The sequence below is a fragment of the Solanum pennellii genome, chromosome 2, assembly GCF_001406875.1.
Source record: "Solanum pennellii chromosome 2, SPENNV200".
Taxonomy (NCBI): Eukaryota; Viridiplantae; Streptophyta; class Magnoliopsida; order Solanales; family Solanaceae; genus Solanum; species Solanum pennellii.
Window position 1 is genome coordinate 40,799,117 of NC_028638.1, and position 16,617 is coordinate 40,815,733.

Genomic DNA, 16,617 nt, shown 5'->3' on the forward strand with positions numbered 1-16,617 from the left:
GACGGTGTTACTATTCACACCTAGAAAATTTCTAATCTCTCGTCACATTTATCAAACTTCAATTTAATGGTAAAAGATGTTTGGATCAATAAATTGGTCAAAAAATTAGGAGTAGTTAATATGTTGTCACATCCAACTTATAGTATTTCAAGCTTTAAATATTTTTAATTTAATAACAAATTTCACTTTTATAGTCTATATTAGGGTATGAATAAAACTGCAAATTCAGTTAAATTAAAAAAAGAAAAAGTCTGACTAGTGGTTTGGCATTGGAAATTTTTTTGACTATACTTAAGTTGGTTTAGTTTTAAACATAAAAAGTCAATTTGAAACAAACTAACCCGACATTATTTATATAAATATATATGATCTTTACGATTGATTGGTGAACAAAGAAAGGGAAAATGATGGTCCTGCGAAAATCCGATTGGAGATACGTTTTACTATAATCATCTAATTAGTGCGTACATTAAGGCCAAGTTGAATTTTTTAATTGAATTTGGGTCAATGATTTAGATTAGACATTAAAAAGAATAGTATTTCAAGTGAGGATGATTACTTAAGCATCTAATAGAAATTAAGAGGAGTTGACGGAAGGAAAAGGAAATTTTAGAAATATTAAAAAGAAGAAAAGCAGATAAGACTGATTAAGAGCTTTGACTTGAAGCCATGACATTTCATGGAACCAACCCTTACTATTTTTTAATGTTTTTATTGAAAGCAATATTATGGTAATAAATTCAGATTATTTAAAATAATTGGGACATTAATTATTAATATGTGTGAGAGTGATTGAGTGGGATGACGTAGGAGATGATTTTCATACTTTTTAAAGGAAATTCCGCAAATAGCCACTAAAAATTACTTTCTCCGTTTTAAAAAGGATGACCTAGTTTGATTTGGACCGAGTTTAAGAAAAGAAAGAAGACTTTTTAATCTTGTGGTTCTAAATTAAAGTTATGTCAAATGTACCAAAATATCCTTTAATTCTGTGGTCTTAAACATGTCACGTGGAAAGTTAAAATTAAAGTTTTGCCAAAAATAGAAGGGGGTCATTCTTATTGAAACAGATTAAAAAGAAAATAGGATCATTCTTTTTTAAACGGAGGGAGTAGTACTTAACTAGGTTGCATAACTATAATTTACTAATTATGATTCGTAGCTATATGTTAGAGGGAGGAGAGAGGCTAGCAAAGTTATGAGAGGAAGGAGAGAGGCGAGCGAGAGAAAACAGAGAGTGGAGAGAGGTGAATTGTATTTGTATATCTGTAGAATTGTATATGTATATTTGTCATTAATTGTATATATGCAACTGATATACATGTTATTTGTATATCTGGTGAGCGAGATTGAGAGAGGGAGGAGAGAGGCGAGCAAGAGAGGACAGAGAGTGGAGAGAGATAAATTGTATTTATATATTTGTCATATAATTGTATATCTATTACATGTATAATTTGTAATTGTATATGTATAAGAGACGAGAGAGGTGCATGTAATTATAGCTAATTAGAGACTACTAGTGATAATTAATTTGAATCATAACTATATTAACTAATTAACCAGTACATATTTACTTATCCGCGTAACTTGGTGTAGAGATTCTTTGGGCCACAATCCCTAAAGCAACAATAGGCTTTAAATTGAGTTTCTTTAGTTGTATGGGCCGACTAAGGCAATTCCGGATATTTTTTTTTTGATTATTCTTCGTGTATATGCACTCGTCGGATTTTTAAATTTTAATTTTTTTATATAATAGGATATTATGCTAGTTTGCATATACCATAACTATATTTTTCCGTACATAATACCTTCACAACAACATAAATAAAGAGAAATATCTTGGTACCTTTTCTTGTTCATTGTTGCAAATTCACTAAATTAGTTAGTTGATGATATGTTGTAGTCATGTTAGTACAATTTTCTTTGACCCTATATTTTCCAGGAGTGACATATATAGACTTATTAGAAACTTTTATGGCATTATAAAATAGAAAGAGAGCCTTATTTTATTTTATATGATATTAATTTGAAATAAATTAAATAAAAACATGATCAGTGATCCCAACTAATTTGAGAGTGATACATATTTTTTTTTTCTAATTTTGTAATTGCTGCAAATTCACCAAATATATGATCCTCTTAGGATAGTTGTATTGGGCAAGAAATAGCTTATGTACGTGGTAGAACGAAGGGTAATTAACACGTGAGATGAATAAAGGATATTTACCAAGGCATTTTTTTTGGAAGGAGGTGTGTCCATGAAGTTCAACTTCGACTTGTTATCGAGATCACAAAATTATCATCATTAGAAAAAAACGTGAGAATTCGTGGTTTGAAAATTGAGAACTTGTATTTTATTGATGTGGCAAAAAGACAAATATATCAAATATGTTTTGTCTGTAATCTTACATGCATGCATGTTAACAATAAAGGAATATATTAGCCAGCAACAACTAACGATATTTAGAAGTTTAAAGCACACAATAGGCATAGTACTTTAAGGAGTTGAGTTGATGTTAAACACTCGTGAATTTTAACATCAACATTAGCTCTTGTTGTCTTATTCAATTCTATTGTCGCCTAAATAAGTCATAGCGCGCCCTACTTGACACATGCATGCACATCCTTTTCAGAATTGTTTATTGAAATACTGCATCGGTCCGTTTTTTATTGTCATAATTTCTTTTTTTAGAATCAAACTATAAAAACTTTGATCAACATTCAATGATGTACTTTTTCATCATATTAATATATAAAAGATTGCAATTTATAATTTTTTAGTATATTTTAAATATCTAAATTTTTTGTTTACAATACAAAATTAATGTAATCTAATATAACTTTGAAAATTAGTCAAATTGACTTTTCAAAAAGGCTACATGACAAATAACAGTGAACGAAAAGAATAACTCGAAACATCATGATTTTTAATAAGCTGATCATACCGACAATACACTTTTTTTTTCGATTCTCATCCGGTGTTCAGAACCCAAATTGATGCCCCATGATCGCGCATTACTGCTCTCTTTCTCCGAAATGGTGATGCCCCAAGATCGCGCATTACCGAGCCTATTAGATGCTTCCCACATAATTCTCTCTCAAACCCAAAATTTAAACCTATGGTTAAGAATACCAACAACCTACTTAAGTCTAAATGAACTTCACAGCCATCTTAAACAGTAGACTTAAACTTTCTACTTAGTTTTAATGCAGGACGTAGGTCTTATCATTCAAAATAACATAGTTTGGAAAACAAAAAGAGAAGCTTCACACAACCACAAGAGTTGTCACCGTATGTTCAAGCTGTAAAAATAGCTCACGCAAAAATGCAAACGCAAATACGATAGACCTAATGTAATCCGACCCTTGTACAAACCCCATAAATGATTATGCAAGCTGCATATCTAGTACAATAAACCTTGCATAATCGAAAAACCAAGTGTACGTATTGGATCATAGGAACCTACCATAAGTAGGTACTAACAAAAGATCGTAAACGACTCTCTTTCTTATGAGTCTTCTCAAAACATTAGTTTATACATACAATTTTGAGAACACATACATTCTCAGTTCCTTCTTCCTTGCCTGTTCCGATCTGTCTGAATATATACATGAGCTCTTCGCGAAAAAAGAAAACCTCTTCCTCCTAACTTTTATCCCTTTTGACTATTCATTCATCACTGGAAAGTGTAAAAAGTTGAGTAAAAAAAAGAAAATCCTCATTCTTCTTCTTCTTCAACACAAGCTGCTTTGACCAATCAGTTTACTACACTAAATTTGGTCCACTATACAGTGCTCCAGCTACAGTTAAGTCCTCAGGTTTATCCCTCTCTTTGAGCCATGCATACTCACTTTGCTCTTCTTCAGGTACTAAAAAGTCATTCACTGTACTTCCACAAACAAAAAGACAGGAAAATAAGAATCTTAGAATTAGGATGGATAATGTCGGACAGACAATTTTTTTATTTTCCATATTTAGAATGTCATTTCAAGTACAATCAATTATGGAAAAATGTCCCTTCTAAGTATACTTTATTATAATATATCCTGTACTTTGGAGAATCAAATCAAAGGTACTTCTTTTACTAGTAACTAAAAGAGTCAATTTGTTTGTATATTTAAGATAGTAAAGCAGACTTTTGAATTTTGAGATCTTGAACTAAAATAAAAACGGGACGGAACGATTGCTCCATGAAGAGTTATTCAGTGTGTATGACTAGCCTGACCAGGTTCATCCGAACCCTCTTCGGTGGAAAAATTACACAGTTTATACATGATTAAAATTCTTCGTGTGCTTACTTCTTCATTTTCTAAACCACTTAGTAAAAATACTGGTTATGCCACTGATTGTATGTCAACTTAACAGGGTAAGAAGTTTATACTCTTGTCAACTGTCAAGTGCACAAAATTTTAAATCAGTGGAAGTATACAGCATTATACCTGACATGTTGGCAAAGGGGAAGTCATAGTAGTATTGGCAGTGGCGACCGTCAGGATCACAATAAGGTGGGCCGAGAACATCTAGTACGGCGCAAGCTGTCTTTGCTGTGAAGCAGTGCATATTACCTCCTTCAGCTGGATAGAGGATTGAAGTTTTGCAAGGAGCTTTGAACATGGAATTCACCTTCAATTTTGCGAGACGCAGACCTGTACAATCCCCTGCATCATTTGAGAACGAACGATTCTGTAACTCTGGCTTCATACAAGAGAAGTAAATACATAAATAGTTGATGTCTACTATTAATCTACGGAATATAGTTGGAAAATACATTAACAGTTGCATTTATAGATATTTGAAGTCTGAAATCTGAATTTATGTACATGACTTTTACGGTGCAAATGCAAAAGATTTCATGCCACTTACCATTTTTTAAGTGCAAGTTAACAAGATAAGGACTTACTGTCAGAAATATTGGCACTTGGTGTAGTTGATTTGGGATGGAGATTGTCCGCCCAATCATAAGATTTTATGTGCATTTTCCCAAAGAGAAGCTTGCTGAAAACTGTCATTCCAGGATGGTTATGAAGAGGAATGACTGCTTTTGGTGGTAAGCAAAAGATACCAATCTAACAAAATACGAACAAACTTTAAATCTTCAATCAAGAGGAAGAAGTGAAATAGCGAGTTTAACTTCTACAAAACCGACAATATATTTGAAGAATTTAACTATTAAGTCACCTAAACGATATTAAATTCTAGGAAAGGTCGACCTAATTGGCTACATACCGAGAATTTGTCACATTCATGGAGATGCAAGTATGTTATTTTAGGAGGTTTATCTGATACAGTTGACTTGAAATATGGCATATTTGGTCTTAAGCCAACATCTGCTTCAGTCATCTTATCTGTACAGAGGAAAATGGAGCGACTATTAATTAAAAGACTGTTATATAAGAAGAAGAAAAAAAGCAAACAAAGAATTAGTCTTCATCTTTGTATATTATCTGAGTTATTTATTTTGATGGAACGCGTCATTTTTTCAACCCGACAAACACGAAAATCCTCGAAGCATGGACAATCACACCAAAGCAGAAAAGGCAACGATAAGAAATCCATCCTTACCATGACGATGAGATTTAATGAAGTAAAAATATATGTGAATCGTGATAATTGTGTATGTTGAAACACATGTCATGTACTCAATTGAATTGGTGTAAACATCCTACTCCCTACGTCTCCGTTACAAAAAAGATGGCCTAGTTTGATTTGAAACGGAATTTAAGAAAATAAAAAATATTTTTAATTTTTGTGATTTTAAAACTAAAGTTATGTCAAGTGTACCAAAATGCCTTTCAATCTTGTGGCCTTATACATGCCACGTGGAAAGTTAAAGTTAAAGTTTTGCCCAAAAAGAAAAGGAATCATTTTTTTTTAAACAAACTAAAAAGGAAATAGGGACATTCTTTTCGAAACGGAGACTAAAGTGCCGATACTTCCCAGTTCCAAAAAAAGTTGTTCCTTTCTTAACCAACAAGACAATAATTTTGATGGACTAAAGTGCAGATAAATTCAACCCAAATCCAGAATAGTTTTAAATCAATTCAGCTAAAAAAAAAAACAGTTAAAATGAAGCAAAATTATCGAACATATATACGTCACCCTTGAGAAAGACTTCATATAGTAACACATTACCTCAATGGGGAGGAAAACTATATGACAAAATGTCAAGACCATGTACTACTAAATATATTATCCGCAACAAAAATAGTACTAAAAAAAAAGATAGAGAGAAATGAGAAAAAAAACGTGCAATTGTCAGTTTGTCACGAAGGTCTATCGGAAAGAATTATTATGATGGATAAAAATTGTAATGAATTAAGCAAACAAATTTATACATCCTTTTCACACTATTTTTTTATATGCTTAACTTGATCCCAATGACTTCATCTAAAATCCTCTCTCTACCCTCGGTCTTATGTCTGGAATAAGTTAACTAATAAAAATACGAAGTCTCTGCCAGTTTAAGCTTTCAGATGAGTAGCGGACCAAAGTAGATGCTTGGATCGAATCTCCTATCACCTATATTTAAAAGAAAAATCACGTGCGTGACCATGAAAAAGAGATCACACACTTCAAAATCTCACGTAGTAGCAATTCGGGGTAAGACTGCATACACACCGGTCTCTCATACCCTTTGTAGGTAGGATTAGATTGGTGTTTTGCAAGGAATTTATAATGGCAATGGCAGAGCAGTTACATCAATGCTTTTCTAAAATTTGCACCATGTACCTCAAAACACGCACTTCGTTTCAACCGCTAACAGAATCGTTGCGGCAACATTTTATACACATGTTACCAATCAAAAGTAGTAGAAATTAAACAAATAATCACGCCAAAGCAAAGAGAAAAAATACAGATTTATATATATAGAGAGAAAAAAAAAACATACCCAAAACTGACTTGACAAGTTCAACATTTTCCGGTGACGGCACAACGCCAGGTTTGCAATTAGTGAAAACTTGTTTGCAAGTTCGATAGAGTTTCTGAACCCTTGACATTCCTATTTTCTGCCGCTTCCGCTTCTTCTTCAACTCTCCGTTCTCGTTACCCTTTCGATCGATTTTCTCCGTCATCATCAATCCAAATATTGAGTAATTCGAGAAAATACACAAAAAAAAAAAGCAGGCACAATTTTACTGTTCTATGAACAGTATTTGCACATGTATCATTTGCTATGAAAACAGAGAAATGAAATTTTACAAATCTGTGATGCTGCTGCTGCTGTGTTGTGCGTGAAGGATTATTTCAATGGAAAAAAGTTGAGATGTATATAAATGGAGAATAGTGGATAGCGATGGGTGAAAGAGCTGCATAAGTATATATTGTAGAAAATGAAAAGGAGTGGGAAAAATGAAAAACCAGGGGCCATTTTTCCAATGGGCTCTTCTAACAGTGGATTTTTGTATTGTTTTTCCTTTCTCCTTCCAAAAAAAAAAAGAAAAAAAACACCAAATTGTATTTCACGCCCTGCTCCTTTAAAATTGGTGCAAGTATTACTAAGGCATTGTTTGGTACGGATATTGATAACGCACGGATTAGAAATATATGAATTAATAATATAGAGATAAGTAATATAGCAATTAGTAGTGTAGAGATTATTTTTTGTCAAGTGTTTGATTTACTATTTTTCACTTAATTTTGTGTTTTAATTTATAATACTATAAAAATTTTATTTTTTATTATACCCTTGTGTTATTATGAGTGTTTTTTTTTCATGTAATTGAATCATGGTAGATAATTGTCGAACCGGATAAATTTTTTTAAAGAATTATTTATTCCATTTAATTAGTTAAATCAAATATATGTATGCATAAAATTATTATAATTTTAAGATATGATGTACCACTAAGTTATTGGTGGCACAATGTATTTCCAATTTTTTGTTGGTCAAGTATATATCTTAAACTTAACATAGATTTAAGACTACTTAAATAGTTCGTACCTCAATCTTATTTTTATTTTTAAAATAAATAGTTTCAAGTGGATAAACGATAAATTATCTTGAATATATAAAAAAAAATAAGAAAAAATGGAGAAAAAAATTAGTGAAATCAATAATTACACCAAAAGGATTTGGAGAATTAAAAAAGAACATTTATAACTATTCCAATATAAATAAAAAAGAAATTAAATTACAAAAGAAATTCAGAAAAAAAGAATAAGAGGTTAGTTTAGTCATTTAGGGGTCTTATCCAATGTTTAACAAACCTTGAATTAGTTATCCCTCCATTTTTTAGGAATAAGATAATACCACATATGATGGATAAGCACTCCATGAATTAAATTAAATGAACTAATTAATGAATTAAATGAACTAAATTTTAATCCATGAATTATTTTACTTAATACCGCCTACCAAACGGATCCTAATAATATTAGTAAAGTAGGTATTAGTATAGATTTATTAGTTATAAAGAGATGGATAATATATGTATTAATTAGATATATTAATTATTTTATTTTTCTTTATGCTTGTTAATTAGTAGAGGTTTGTTAGCTCATTAGGATTAGTAAGGAGTCGTTTGATCGATCATTTCTAGTGGTATAAATTTGCTTTTTAAAAAAAGTTATTTTATTTTTTATTTTATATAATATAATATATAAACTTTCTCCTAATTTATATATTATATTCTATATTTGTGAATTTTTAAATTACAGATTAAATGCATTAATAATTTTATCATATATTAAATATGTGAATTTATATAATAAATTAAATATGATATTAATTTTATTCATAAATAATCTAATTAACTATCAAATATAATACTATTATTATTTATATAAGATTTTATATCCGCGTAACTCACTTTCAAATGATCGATCAAACGACTCCTTTTAGATAACAATTTTTTGGTAGGCTTCTAAATAGGATTTTTCAATTAAGGGCGGAGAGAGTTATGTTGGTTCCTTGCTATTATTAAATTAGGATTAATGAGGTAAGATTTACTCCGCTTGCTTATACTGATTTCTCGCTTATCTTATTATTAATAAAAGATCGCTAAAGGCCCTGTCTAGTGGTATAAATTTGTTTGTTAAAAAAAGTTATTTTATTTTTTATTTCTATAAAACAATATATATAAGTTTTCTCCTAATTTATATACTATATTCTATATTTGTGAAATTTTAAATTACAAATTAAATGCATTAATAATTTATACATATATTGAATAATGAATTTATATAATAAATCAAAAATTATATTAATTTACCTACTTATTAACTATCAAATATAGTACGATTATTATTTATATAAAATTTTATATTTGTGTAACTCACTTTCAAATCATCGATCTATGACTCCTTATAGATAACAATATATTGATAGGCTTCTACATAGGATTTTTCAATTAAGTACGGAGAAAGTTATGTTGATTTTATGCTATTATCAAATTATTTTCGTCTTCCTAACTTTTAATTTTTGCTATTTTCAATTTATAGGTACAATTCAAATTTCAAAACTGAATTTTGCGAGTTTAACTATAACTGAATATAAAAAATTATAATATTTATATCTTTTTAGATAGACAAAAGTAGAGGAAAAAGAGAAAAATATACCTCTAAAGTATATATGCAGATACTTTCTATCATATTTTGGGAATATTGGTGTTTTTATTGTCCAAAAACTTAGAACATATATATTTTTATATTAACAGATATACATGTGTCATAATCTTATCCACCGATTGAAATTTATCAAATATTGAATCGACGAATAAGATAGCACCATATATTCTTATTTAATTTTTTGTTAGAGTGAAAAGACATATACGTTCTAGTTTTAAATGATAGGGAAATTAATGTCTCAAAAAATAAAAAGTATTATATTTTATTTACGATAATTCAGAAGCGTATTTTCCTTTTTCTAAAAAAAATATGATAAATTATAATGGTAATTAATAGTTTAAAATACTTCAAACTTTTAGTTAGGTAGGTGATACTCCATACAGCCTCCACGTGTAGTTCACGTGAGTCCACCCCTCTATAAATACCTACTTCGCCGTAAAATCCAACCAAACAGTTTTAGGTTTATAACCACCCCACTTACACCTGGTTTGGATCGATGTTACTATTTTACTTTATTGTATCGTATTATTTAAATTAATTATTTAAATAAAAAATTTTATTTTATTTAATAATTAATCTAGTTATTTATTATATATTAATTTTCATTTTTTCTTTGTTTATTTTTCACGGTAGCTTAACTTTGTAATTGACCTTTTTTGATAAATTTATAATTTAAATTATTGATGTGTGATATTACGTAACGATAAAGATCATATAATTAATATATTTTTATATTTTATTTAATTAAATAATATAATATAATATATTTTAAAATAATACATAACAACCATATTATCAAACAGAGAGTAAAAATCAACTAATTTCATGCTTATACTCTGTTTATTCACATTTACGTGTTAGAATTTTATTTTTGGAGAGTTAAATTATATAAATTTTAATTAATATTTAATATATATTTTCTACCATATTAGTATAAAAAGAAATTATAATTTATGTTATTTTTATTATAATTTAAATTTCAATATTATATTAATTTAATTTTAAATTTTTGTATAAATTAACCTCTCCTAGAAAAATAACGTGATAAGTAAAACTGGATCTAGTGAGTAATTTGGGGTGCAAATTTTGAGAAATTAATAACTTTCCTGCATATGTTATATTTATATTTAAAAAAATCTATTGAATAATAAAACATATCTTTTCAAAATTTAGTAATAAAGTAGTCTTTTTGTATAGTATAGTGATAGTGATAGAAATTTGTTTTAATCTTTAATTTGTTCCTATCCTATTCCTCCTGGACACTTAAATTTGATAACTCATAAAATTTGATTTTGGAATCTAATTTTTATTTTAATTAATATAAAAATCTACATAGTATTAACATTAGCAAAAGTTTAGAGTAAAGAATGATAAATACGAAATATTTATTTTTTAATTTCTTGAAGCGAGAAGATGGGTACAGATTATAGTCAATTATCCTTCTTTCTATGAATTCACGTGATGAAGTCCATCTTATTTCTTTTAAACATTAATCGATAAGTGTTACACCTCGATCTCTTTATGAAATTTATTTATGCTTTAAATTTTTAAGAAATTAAATAAACAATGTTTGGTTTGTAAAATAAAAGAAGCTACGTAATTTAATGATTTATCCCTTATAATTGACCAACGACTAAGAAATTAAGAACGTAATAAAATGAATTAATTTCTTATCTAGGGGCTACTAAATCCACTTGAAATAATTTGGTATTTCAAATCTTTTCAACTTGATAAATTTGGACAAAACTACATCCAAATGATATCAAATTGCTCTTTATTTAAAGAAAATTATTTGCCCATAGGACAAAAATATGACTTGAAATGGTATTATTTTCACGATTATCTATAATGACTTTACTTATTGATTATAGATAAGGTTCAACCGAAGTAGAAGCAGTAGTAACTATGGAATTCCTAATATAGCCTGATTAGTAATTAATTATGCATCGAAATAACATTTTAATGTTTAAGTAATGCTTGCAAATTGAAATTATCTATTGGCTTAACGATCAAACTAAACTTAGACAATACAATATAAAAAAATTATAAAAAAAACACAAATGACAAGTTCTACGTAGTAGTATATGTAATTTGAACCAAAATATTCTCCATGATACACAATTGATCATGGCGTGACGTGAGTTTAAGTGCCCAAAATGTAAACGCACTTAAAGTTGAAAAAATAATTGTAGGCTCATTTTATGTAATTTTATCTTATATATATATATATATATATATATATATATATTATCCAAAATGTAAAACGCATGTTTGACTTTACATAAGAAGGATATGTAGTGTTTGAAAAGACAATAAGAAATGATACAAACGAGGTAGAAATTGGGGTTCGTATATTTTTGTCTTTTTTCTTTAATTTATTATTCACTCAATTGATTACTTTGAAAAGATAGAACTTTTTAAAAAATTTAAATTTAAATTCTTCCATTTCCTAATTAATAGGATAAAATAATAAAATTATTATATTAATAATTATTTTCTTAATAAGTATGTCGATTCAAAAGTGGACAACTAATTAAAAACATTAAAATAAAAATTCAAGAAGGATAAGTATACTTTCAACGTAGAAAATTATTTTTGATAAATTCTTGATTTAAGAAAACACATAGAAGCGCATTGAAAATAAAATACATAAATGACAAATAAAAATACAGGATATCCGTTGGAAAAATATGCATATATATTGCGTGCTTTCACACAGACGGATCAACAATATAGGTGTAGGTACAATATTAATAATTGATTGCAACATACTACGCACATGCCTTGTGACGTGTTGTTAGGAAATGACATACGTAAAGATCGATAAAATTAATTTATAAAAATATAATTTTAATTAGAGGTGAAATCGTCTTTTCAATAAGGGATTTAAAATTTATTGAAATAAATATATGAAATAGTTGAATGGATTTAATATTTATTATATATATATATATATAATTATTTTAATTATATATAATAATATAATTTATCCGAAAGAAGATTTGGATTAAATCTCTTCGTACAAAATGGCTCCGCGTTAATAACTGATACATTTATCAAACTCATTATATCACCCTAACCTTAAGGTATTTATCTTATGCATTTGAGTGCCTTATTAATTGATCCATATATAGGTGCCAAAAGTATTTCGTGTTAAATTAAAATTTATTCAACGTATACATTTTTTCATTTTAAGTAATATGAAATCATTTATTACATTTATTTTACTAGTTCAATTAGTTTTATATTCAGTTAGATGTTTTAAAAGATAAAAGAGTTTAGAGTATTTTACCTAATATATATATTAACTATCTTATGGAGTGATAAGTACTTATTCATTTTTAATCAAAGACTTCAAATTTGAATTCTCCTAAATACAAAATTGTTTTTGTTTGGAAGTGCTTTAACCCTTACAACGTGAGACTTTTCGATATGCATTTGAATGTAATCGACCTCTAATATAAATATCAAATATCAAATCAAAAACCAAAAAAAAAGTAATTTTGCTCATGAATAGACTTAAATGGATAGTAGGAATTACTTTTTTCTTAATTTTTCTTCTACATTCCATTACTCCCTCTTGTCTAAGTGAATTTGTTCGAATTTTTTTCTTTCATAGTTCAAAATAAGTGAATTATTCAAAGTTGAAGAAAATTACTGAGAGTATTCTTTTATATTTACTGTTTATTTAATGAGATTCTTGACTATTTTACGTTTTATAGGAAACTAGTTTAAAAATAATCAAAAGAACAATAATAAAAATACAAATATTTATTCGTATCCCAAAAAATATTTTTTAAGAGGTATGACATACCCAACAATCACTCTTGTTACGTTGTTGATCTCTTTCAGAATTGGTTTTCTCAGAAGCAAAGTTATTGCAATTTGGTGGCCTTCTTGTAAGAGCCAAAATAAGATCACGAAAATATTTGAACGGATCAATAATTCGTTTATTTATGAGAAACTTACATAAATCGATTATCAAAATAACGATTCTTTCAATATTTTTGTATTGACTCTAATGATACTATTATTTCGTATCATTATGAAAGAAGATCTTAACAAAATAGTCACAAATATAAATGTAAAAAATAAAGATAAGTTTTTGAAGGTACAAATAATTTTAGATATTTAATAGAATTCTGTAGAATACTATAAAAATATTTTAGTATTTGTTGTATCTAAAAAATGTGTACATGTTCTAGAGAATTAATTAGATATTCATAGTAAAGTGTAGAAATATCTATATTTTTGTCACATTGTTAGAAGATAAGGATATCTAGATACTTCTTGTAAATATATCTAGAATAATTTCTAGAAGTATCCCTGCATAAATACAAAATAAGGGCGACATTAGGTATTTCATATTTGTAATAAACCCTAAAACAAACCAAATCAAAGAGTACTTTTGTAAAATATCCCTTCTCCTTTCTCATTTTCTCTTTTTAGTTGAATCTTTCAATCTTAATTAACGGTTTTGGGCCAGCAAAAAATTTTTTCAAACACACTTTTCTTCTGCTATTTTCTACGGTAAAAAAAATCCATTATTATTCGTAATTAATATGTTATTCAGAGGCGCCTATATTTAATTACCGTATTAATTTGCCTAACGAATCCAACAACTGTATTTGTTCATGCAACAAATACAAACGGCCCTATCCAATGTTTCAGACTGACTGATTATTTCTCGAATTTCAAATGTAATTCGATATCTTTTCACATGTAATCAAAAGAATGTCAAGTTAAACGTCTTTATATTATATTAAAAGTTAAATTTTAATTATATATAAGTATTAACACCTCTTAACAAAAATTAAATGTTTAGTCGAATAGCGAAAGCGTGGTTCTAAATGAAACGAGACCATTAACATAAGGAATTTTCTTGAGAAGAGTGAAGGCAAACGTGCTGCAATGTGTCACCCATTTCTGTTCATTACGATATAAGGATCATATACTAGAGTCCGGAGCCTAAAGGGTATAAAATGTTAATAAAATTTCCAAAATGGTATATGAATATTTATTTTAACCAAAAGGGCAAAATCGCTGGAAGGGCAGCGACTTTGCTTGCCGGAAAAAGTAAAATCGCTGCCTTGGCAGCGATTTCTAAAATATTTTTTTTAAAATAATTTTTTAATAAATCGCTCCCTAAGGAGCGATTTTCTTAATTTTTTATTTGAAATTAAAAAAAAAATTAAAAAATAGGAGCAAATCGCTGCAAGTGCAGCGATTTGTCTCCAATTTTCTTTTATATTTTTTTAAATCAATTTTTTAGAAAAATTTTGATTGCTACTTATTTTAAAAAATTATAAAAAAAATATTTTGGAATAAGTAGTAGAAAAATTTAAAATTAAAATTTCTTTAAAAAAATTAAAATTTAATTTTAAAAATTGTAAAAAAAAAATTAAAAAAATTGATTGGAAAAATAAAATAAAAATTAAAAAAAATTTGGAGAAAAACTAAGAGCAAATCGCTGCAAGGGCAGCGATTTGTCTCCAATTTTTTTTTTATTTTTTTCAATCCATTTTTTTATTTTTTTTATTTTTCCAATCAATTTTTTTAATTTTTTTTTTTTTACAATTTTTAAAATTAAATTTTAAATTTTTTAAAGAAATTTTAGTTTTAAATTTTTCTACTACTTATTCCAAAATAATTTTTTTTTAAATAATTTTTTAAAATAAGTAGCAATCAATTTTTTTCTAAAAAATTGATTTAAAAAAATATAAAAGAAAATTGGAGACAAATCGCTGCACTTGCAGCGATTTGCTCCTATTTTTTTAATTTTTTTTTTAATTTCAAATAAAAAATTAAGAAAATCGCTCCTTAGGGAGCGATTTATTAAAAAATTATTTTAAAAAAATTATTTTAGAAATCGCTGCCAAGGCAGCGATTTTACTTTTTCCGGCAAGCAAAGTCGCTGCCAAGGCAGCGATTTTGCCCTTTTGGTTAAAATAAATATTCATATACCATTTTGGAATTTTTATTAACATTTTATACCCTTTAGGCTCCGGACTCTCATATACTATATCTTATGTTCCAAGTGGAGGCCCATGCTTCTTGTTGACATGCCCGCACAATTGGATAATTTTTTTTTTTTACTAAAGAAAAAAAAAATTCCATTACATTGGCTAGGTATTGAAAAAAAAAAGAAGGGGATAACTAAAGAGGATAATATAATTCAAAACGAGCATGAATACTAATTGTCGTTATATATATATATATGATTCTGTTTTTTTCCATAACTCCTCTTTATGTACACTTGCATCTCATCGTATATGATTATGTATAGGAAAAAGTATGATATATCCTTATTTTTTAATTTTGTCAATTATAGTTGATATATTCTTTGTTATGAAAGGGACTAATATGTATCCGTTTAAATAACTCACATACATCCTTTGCCTCTAACGGAAGCGAAAAACTTAATTTTAATTTATTTTTTTTAAAATAATATAATCCATATGGGTATATTTAATCTTACTCACACATATTTTTCTTTGACCTTTTTGTTTAAATGACTAATTTTGGTTTATTATTTTGATTGTCAAATATATTATAGATGATCCAATTTATTTAAAAAAAAATACAAAAGCTAAATTACAATATAGCTGAAAAAATAGTTTTAAATTATAGTACAACCACAAAAATATTAGTTTTAAATTAAAAATAAAATAAGAATAAGAAACTCAAAATTATAATAATCAAAGAAGTTAAAAAAATATTCATATATGTAAAATATTAAAATATAACTTAAATTTTGATAGAATGAGAATATATACACCTACATAATTTTTTTAAAAAAATAAAAGTCAAAATATAAATTTAAAACTAATTTTTTCTTATTTCTTTTTAATGAAGGGTATATGTGAGCTTATTTTATATCGGTGGGGATATGTGTGAGCCGTTTGTAAAATGATAAGGATATATATGAGTCACTTTCATAACGAGGGACATATCGATTCTAAATGGCAAAATTGAGGCAAATATCAAGCCCTTTTTCATTAAATATAATTGTATGTCACATACACGTCAATATATATAGACTATATAGT

At 27.5% G+C, this 16,617-nt stretch overlaps 1 protein-coding gene across 1 annotated transcript; it reads right to left on the reverse strand.

Annotated features, from left to right (window-relative positions):
- Positions 1–3,325: 3,325 nt before the first annotated feature.
- On the reverse strand, positions 3,326–7,360 carry LOC107009514 (plant cysteine oxidase 2). The gene is made up of 5 exons (XM_015208858.2): positions 6,891–7,360; positions 5,228–5,346; positions 4,902–5,067; positions 4,441–4,659; positions 3,326–3,885 (listed from the first exon to the last, which is right to left on the reverse strand). The coding sequence occupies exons 1-5, from the start codon at positions 7,075–7,077 to the stop codon at positions 3,767–3,769; spliced, it is 810 nt and encodes a 269-aa protein (XP_015064344.1). The 5' UTR covers positions 7,078–7,360; the 3' UTR covers positions 3,326–3,766.
- Between the last annotated feature and the right edge of the window lie 9,257 nt (positions 7,361–16,617).

Excerpts from the sequence above, each read along its gene's own strand:
- LOC107009514 (XM_015208858.2), bottom strand. The coding sequence starts at position 7,077 with ATGATGACGGAGAAAATCGATCGAAAGGGTAACGAGAACGGAGAGTTG. Across the intron at positions 5,068-5,227 it reads ATGAATGTGACAAATTCTCG|ATTGGTATCTTTTGCTTACC; the intron begins GTATGTAGCCAA and ends GTATTTTGTTAG. Across the intron at positions 4,660-4,901 it reads AAGTGCCAATATTTCTGACA|GGGATTGTACAGGTCTGCGT; the intron begins GTAAGTCCTTAT and ends CAAATGATGCAG.